At 38.3% G+C, this 7,414-nt stretch overlaps 1 protein-coding gene across 1 annotated transcript in view; it reads left to right on the forward strand.

Moving 5' to 3' along the window:
* The window catches only part of PDPK1 (3-phosphoinositide dependent protein kinase 1), a 12,290-nt gene that overhangs the window by 1,120 nt on the left and 3,756 nt on the right, over nt 1–7,414 (forward strand). The window contains exons 2-8 of the mRNA XM_010190036.1: nt 699–741; nt 942–1,079; nt 2,194–2,338; nt 2,633–2,730; nt 4,551–4,626; nt 6,059–6,127; nt 6,606–6,702. Coding sequence (XP_010188338.1) covers nt 699–741; nt 942–1,079; nt 2,194–2,338; nt 2,633–2,730; nt 4,551–4,626; nt 6,059–6,127; nt 6,606–6,702 — 666 coding nt within the window. The remainder of the gene's footprint in view (nt 1–698; nt 742–941; nt 1,080–2,193; nt 2,339–2,632; nt 2,731–4,550; nt 4,627–6,058; nt 6,128–6,605; nt 6,703–7,414) is intronic.

The raw sequence follows: 7,414 nt of genomic DNA on the forward strand, positions 1-7,414 counted from the left end.
AGTGATGCCTCTCTAGTATTCTTTCTTGGCCTCTAGTGTGACAGCCCTCAAGGACCTCGTGAGCCACAGTTCATATCTTTGTATTCAGTAGCTTTAAATGGATTGTTTCCAACTTCTTACATCCATGGTACTGTGGAAGAGTTAATTACGTAAGTGTTATCTTAAAAAGCCCATGAAGCAATTAATACTTTCAGTTGATGATTTTTGTAGTTGCCTGATTGTAAGGCAATAAGTAATATTTCTCTATCCTTTTCTTGTCATTTGTTGTATATAGCTTCTGGTCTCTAAATGTTGGGTTTTACTAGTTCTTTCTGTACAATCTACCATGGTGTTTAGGAAGCAGTCCTTTAGTACGCATCAAGAGTAATTTGCACTTAAATACATAGTTTGCAACTTGCAGATTTCCCTAAAGAATCCAGCAGAGTAGCTGCCTCTTCAGTATACTAGAACACTCTAAGTCTTTTAGCAAAACGAGTCAACAAGCGTCGTTATGCTGAACTGAATTTCTGCAGAGGTCTTGCTGAAGCCAGCACAGTATCAACACTTGCTGAAATACTTTGCTGATTGCAGTTGTGGTAGCTTATTTTAGAAGGTATTTTATGCAATCAGTATTCTAAATACCCACTGGAAGACCAAAATCAATGTTAGCGATGTCTTCAGTGAATGGTTACAATGTGTTTTCTCTCCTCTGGCAACAGGTTGTCTTGGCTCGAGAGTTGGCAAGTTCCAGAGAATATGCCAGTAAGTATTGATACCTTCAACATGGACGTGCGCGAATACGGTATCAATGTAGTCCTGTTACAAAACACCTATCCAAAAGACAGAATTAGTGGTTTTGCGATAATCTTATCTAAGAAAAGAAGCCGCAGCAATCAAAGTACTTAGACGAACTTCATTTGGTTGTACCTCCTGCATTTTCACTCTGTCTTTTTTTAATTAAGTTAAAATTCTAGAAAAACGTCATATCATAAAAGAAAACAAGGTGCCATATGTGACACGAGAAAGAGATGTAATGTCCCGCCTGGATCACCCTTTTTTTGTGAAACTCTACTTCACCTTTCAGGATGATGAAAAGCTATGTATCCTTTGCGTTTTAAAACTTGCTGTAACACTTTCTTAAAAGTAACAGTCCCCAGTTGTGGTTCCTTTGAAACATTGTCTAGCAGGAAGGATGAAAATAACTAGAGGTGTTTTAAATATCTTAATGTTTGCAATGCAGGTTTTGCAGTCATGCTTTTAATAGAAATTAAGCAAAAAAAATGAGTGTGTCCCCTCAAAGAGAAGAGTGGGTGACCTGCAGGACAGGGGACATGAATAAAACAAGAACTTACGTTGTTCATGAGGTAGATGCTGTGTTTAAAATAGGGGCAGCCAACTATATGTACTGCTAGTTCTTATTTAAACAATTAGATCTATTAAAATTTTTCTTGCATAAAAGCGCTTACAGAATAAACTGAATGACAGAAAACTGCAACTCTTCTGTTTGGGCCACTGCTTCCCAAGTTCTCTCTCTAGCAATAATTGCTAGAATAATTTAATAAGTGCAGTTTCATCTTGAAAGCTCCTTGTAGTCAGCTTTTTTGTTTTTCTAACTTGTAAAGAAAATGTTAATCACGTGAATTTCCTCCTGAGCTTCCTGCTGTGCTGAGGGTAGGAGGATGAATTGGCCTCTCTGTGGGGTCAGTAAGGGTGGGTGTTTTTGGAGGCTGCCAGCAGTGCTCGCAGGCCCTGTGTTGTGTGTGCACATACACACCTACACCAAGCGCCATCAGAACTTACAGGGGCTCTCTTTTGTGATGTAAACATTTGCTCATTGAGCATGGGGCTGACTTTGGAACTGTCAAGATGAGGTGGTGACTTTAAACTTGGGTTTAATGCTCGTTATGACTGTAAATATTTCTCTTTGAGGGCAATTGTGTATACAGGTCAAATTTGGGTGACTGTCTGGAAAAATGACAAGTTTAACCCTTTGTGTAGTCTTTGCTACGCTAAGAAATTGAGACCTCTGTTGTAGCCTCTTAAAATATTTAAGAAATTGTTTTGGGTTCCTACCCTGTAAAGTTTCAAATTAACCAACCTAGTTCTTCCCCATTGCTAATGTATTTTTAGTGTTATTCTCGTCTTTGGAATGAAGTGTGGAGATTTTTGTTTTAGAATGGTTTCGTGATAGACCTTGACTATACTTGCATTCAGATTTTGGGCTTAGCTATGCCAAAAACGGAGAGCTGCTAAAGTACATACGCAAAATTGGCTCATTTGATGAGACCTGTACCAGGTTTTATACTGCTGAAATTGTATCAGCCCTGGAGTATTTGCATGGGAAAGGAATAATTCACAGGTAATACAAAGTTGAGACCAATGTGCGGTTTTGTTGAATGAGTGAGATGCACAATGGCTTGGGTTTGAGATTATTCATTACTTCAGGTCTTTATAGAAATAAATGTTAACTAATGGGCTTTTGCAAATATGTTAGCAGTTTGCATGTTGACAGCTACCAGTTAGAGGAGAAGTTGATGCACCAATGTTTAGAGAATGTCTGCATCCTTTATGACAGCATTATGTACCTAAGTCGTTAGGCAGTTTTGCAACTTTATTTTGTGTGCTGTTTGAATATAAAATCTGCCTTTTCCAGGGACCTTAAGCCAGAGAACATCTTGCTAAATGAAGATATGCACATTCAAATAACAGACTTTGGAACAGCGAAAGTATTATCTGCAGATAGCAGACAAGGTATGCCATTGCTTACTTCATCACGTGACACAGGTAACTGCAGCAAGTGGTCCTTTGAAAATGTATGTCTTGTCTTTACCAAATTGAAACCTTCAAATACCATTACCTGTTATCTAACAAAATCGCTGCGAGATCTTGAAGCGGTTTTGACCATCACTGCTTCAACTATGTCAGAAGAGGTAATATTTTGTGTAGTGGTATAGCCAGCTAGATCACCAGTTATAGCGGGATTGAATTGAATTTGGGTTGACCAAAAAGTGATTGCCTTTTTTTTTAACATATGGGTATACGTGTCTTGAAATGTAACTAACTTCATTTTAAACCACAAATTCAGTGTATAACTTGACAGCTGATAGTTCAAGCTTATTTTAGAAAAATGAAGTGCATGATTTCATTAATTATTTGGTGTCAATTTCAAAATGGAAAATCAAAAGAAACATTTTCATCGTATTTTATCACAGAATGATAGAATGGTTTGGGAGGGACCTTAAAGATCATCTGTTCCCACCCCTGCCATGGGCAGGGACACCTCCACCAGCCCAGGCTGCTCAAAGCCCCGTCCAACCTGGCCTTGGGCACTGCCAGGGAGGGGGCATCCAAATCCATTCTGCTGTATTACTTCTGAAAAGGAAAATACACTGTGCAAGCTCAAAATTTGTGAAGTGTATGGTGGAGATGCCTTAAAACTACAGCAGTGTCAGAATGGGTTTGCTAAATTTCGGTCCGAAGATGTTGATGTTAAACTTGCACCATGCTCAGGAAGGTCAGTTGAAGTTGATAACAACAAAATAAAGGCATTGATCAAATCCAGTTGGTGTTTAACGACACGAGAGATTGCTGATAACATATAGAAATCGAGCATTGAAAACCATTTAGAACAGCTTGGATACGTTAGGAAGCTCAGTGTTTGGGTACCACGTGAGCTCAAAGAAATTAATCTCGCTGAGCAGTTGACATCTGCGATTCTCTTGAACTGTGAAGAGAACGACCCATTTTTGAAATGTATGATAACAGGTGATGAAAAATGGATCATCTGCAACAATGACGAACAAAAAAGATCGTGGAGCAAGCGTGATGAACAGCTCAAAGCACTTCAAAAGCAGATACTCACCGTAGGAAGGTGATGCTGTCAGTCTGGTGGGATTTCAGAGGTGGTGTGTATTTTGCATTGCTGCCGAGGAACCAAGCTGTTAATTCGGATGTGAGCTGTCGTCAACTGGAGAAGTTAGATGCCATCAAACCAGAAGTGTCCAGAAGTGGTGGATCGCAAAGGTGTTGTGTTTCTCCATGATAATGCCAGACTGTGCAAGTTTGGTCGCTTGTCAAAATCTGTTGCAGCTTGGTTGGGCTGTGTTACCACATCCACCAGATTCGCCAGCCCTGGCACCACCAGACTGACATTTGTTTTTTTTCTTTACAAAATTCCTTGAATGGTAAAACCTTCACTGCTGGTGAGGATGTCAAATTGTTCTTGGAACTGTTTTTTGCCAAAAAAGATAAGAACTTTTTTTGGACACGGAATCATGAAGTTGCCTGAAAGATGGCAAAAGGTAATTGAACAAAATGTACAAATATATTGCTTAACAAAGTTTTTGTTTCCCATGAAAAACTGACCTTTAATTTGCCCAGAAAAAACATGCAATTACTTTTTGGCCAACCCAGTTGATCTCACTGAGATCGATTTGTCTCTTCCAAGCAGGTTTTGTGGATGGGAAGAGAAATGAAATTCCCATGGGTTCTTTATAGCGTGACATAACTCGCAGTGGATTGCTCTTGACTGGTTGGTTGTATTTGCTTATTTCTTTCCATTTTCTTGCCAGCGCGGGCAAACTCGTTTGTGGGGACAGCGCAGTACGTTTCTCCAGAGCTGCTGACGGAGAAATCTGCCTGTAAAAGGTGAGGACTCGACTGCATTTCAGAGCTTGACTGACTCTGTCAGGAGCCCATCCAATGGGCAGGAGGGAATAAAGCAAACAAGCTTAGTATTTCAAAGATACTAGATGCTTGAATATAAAGGTTTTGTAAGAGAGTTTGAAATACTTTTTCTTAACAAGTATTACTTCTTGTCTGAATGCTGGTTTTGTCTGTTCTAAGTTAAGGAGTTCTACAGGCAGGGTTAGATGTCAGGAGAAGGTGTGTAATACGAAATTGGATTTCTCTTATCCATAAATAAATCAGAAATTTATTATTATCCAAATAATATAATTATGTAATTCTGATTTATATAAGCTCATTCTAATATGGTAATTACTAGCGTAAAAGCAACAGAATGTCGCATTCTGCCTGTTAGGGGAAAGGTTACAGCTTTCTTTGGCTTGTATTTAGATCAACTTGCAGTTGTCTTTGCTGAGTTCTACTGGAGGTTTGCAGTGGTTTAAAGCTCGTATCTCTGCCCAGTATGAGTGATACCTTTAAGAAAATTAAATTGGTTCTTGATGACAACCTACAGACTGTTGTATACCTATTTTATTACCGTGATGGAAGAATAATCAAAGTAATCACAGTCACATCATGGGGAAAAGAGATTTCTTATATGAGTACTGTGAAAACTTATGCTGCTGTTTCTTGAAATGGTAGAAATACCATTAGACTTTGCCATTTAGTAAAGAGGTTTAGACTGGTCTGGCTGATGGAAAGACTTCATCAGGCTTTCGTCTCCTTTTAGAAGTTACATCATGCTTCATCTTTACAGAAAACTCTGAGTTTGAGTAGTTTTGAAGTCCTTCATAGTATTTTAGTCTTCCATGAGGATTTCTAAGCTTCAATCAAATCTATCTATAGTTTACCTTGAGGTAAAATAAATTAAAAATACTCTTTCAGGCAAACGCACTGAAACTTAAGACTTTCCCTCACTCATGTACAATATATCCTGCCTTTTTGTTTGTGTCTTAAGAAAAGCTTTGGTGAAAAAGCCATATTGTGACTTTTTTTTAATACAATATTTAAAGGAAAGGATTTTAATTCTGAAAGAGCATATATTACATTAAGTTGGATGTATCTTTGCGTTGTAGTAGTGGATAATAACTCAAATTTTAGGTCTCATTACATACTCATTAATTATTTTGACTGAGAATTGAGCTGTTTTGTACCTGTGCTTGTAGTCAGCTGTGGCATGGTTACTGTATGCTTTTTTTTCTCTTAGAGTTGTGTTGCTTGCCTACTCTTCTGTCAAGGAATGAAGTGAAAATAGTGTGGAAATTATTCTAGGTGTGTTTGTCCGGTGTGTTTGTGCCATGTTCTAACTACCAGAAGAATTTGGTTTTTGTATTACAGTTTAAAGACTTATAGGAAAACATGCTATGTGGTTTTTTTGCTCTTTCTTTTGAAGCTCTGACCTCTGGGCTCTGGGATGTATAATATATCAGCTTGTAGCTGGATTGCCTCCATTTAGAGCTGGGTAAGAAATTTAAGATAATTCTTTACATGTGGATCCTAAATAAATTGACTTGGTTTTGGCTTTTACCTTACTACCAGTTCTGAAGTACAAACAGTTAATGTCATGCCTGCTTTTACTTGTCCTTTCTGATGTCGTGAAGGTGCTTAGACAGCTGTAACTAGAGTTCCTGAGAGAGATTCCTTAATTGAGCTTAGGACTTCACACATAACTTTCACCATAAAGGTAATTGTGCCTACATGGAGAGCAGGGTATGAGACACCTCTGTATTGAGCCATTTGAACTTTTCTCGTTGTTCAAGTATCTGGTGCTTACAGGATCACAGATACTTGTAAGACTGTACCCTTTTACCCTAGAAAGATTTATGGGAATGTGACCTAACTTGTAGATCTCTGTTTAATATTTGTTCAGGGTATGCACTGTTAAGGTAAAAGAACCATGGAGACCTAATAATAAGAACTAATATTTTTCTCTTTTGCAGAAATGAGTATCTTATATTCCAGAAGATAATAAAGTTGGAATATGACTTTCCAGAAAAATTTTTTCCCAAGGCAAAAGACCTTGTTGAAAAGCTATTGGTAAATATTTACTGCTGTTAAATGAGTTGATGACATTGGAAACATTCAGCTTACGTAGTTTTTTTTCCTAATATTTCTGTGCACTCTGTTGCAAACCTTATAATAAGAACGGCTGAGCATTATTGACTGCGTAGGGGAGTGACTTGAAAATCAACGACCATTATTAAGCAGCAGTTAGATTATTACTTTTTAATTCTGAATTCTAAAGCATGGACAAGGAATGTCTCTCAGTGAAAAGGAAGCGAATGGTTTTAAATACTGTGCATTACACACAGAAGTTAAGGTTCAGATACTTAGGTTTACATAGTACTCAGATTAATTCTTGTTGATTTGTACACTGAATTGTTTAGTTGAAAACAGTGTTCTGTACCTCACAGGGAGATATATTCATTGCAATGTAAATCAACTTACCTTGCATTTTGGCATGCACTTACCTTGCACTTGATGCATGTCTCAGTAGTGTCAGCCAAATAATTACCCTGCATGTGAATGTCTGACAGATAGGAAGAAAAAATAGTCTGTCTCATTAGCGAGATGTAGCCATGGCACTGAAATGAATGAGCAGAGAACATTGTGGGTGGGATAAGCTTTTTGAAGTTCACTGGTCTAGTGTATTACCATGCTTGTGGGCGATGAGGAGCGCACCCGTTGTAAAGGGCCTAGCAGCGCGCTCCTGTGTCCAGGCCAGTCTGTGGCCACACCAGTGCCTGCT

This window comes from Mesitornis unicolor, unplaced genomic scaffold (assembly GCF_000695765.1).
Source record: "Mesitornis unicolor isolate BGI_N332 unplaced genomic scaffold, ASM69576v1 scaffold16328, whole genome shotgun sequence".
NCBI lineage: Eukaryota > Metazoa > Chordata > Aves > Mesitornithiformes > Mesitornithidae > Mesitornis > Mesitornis unicolor.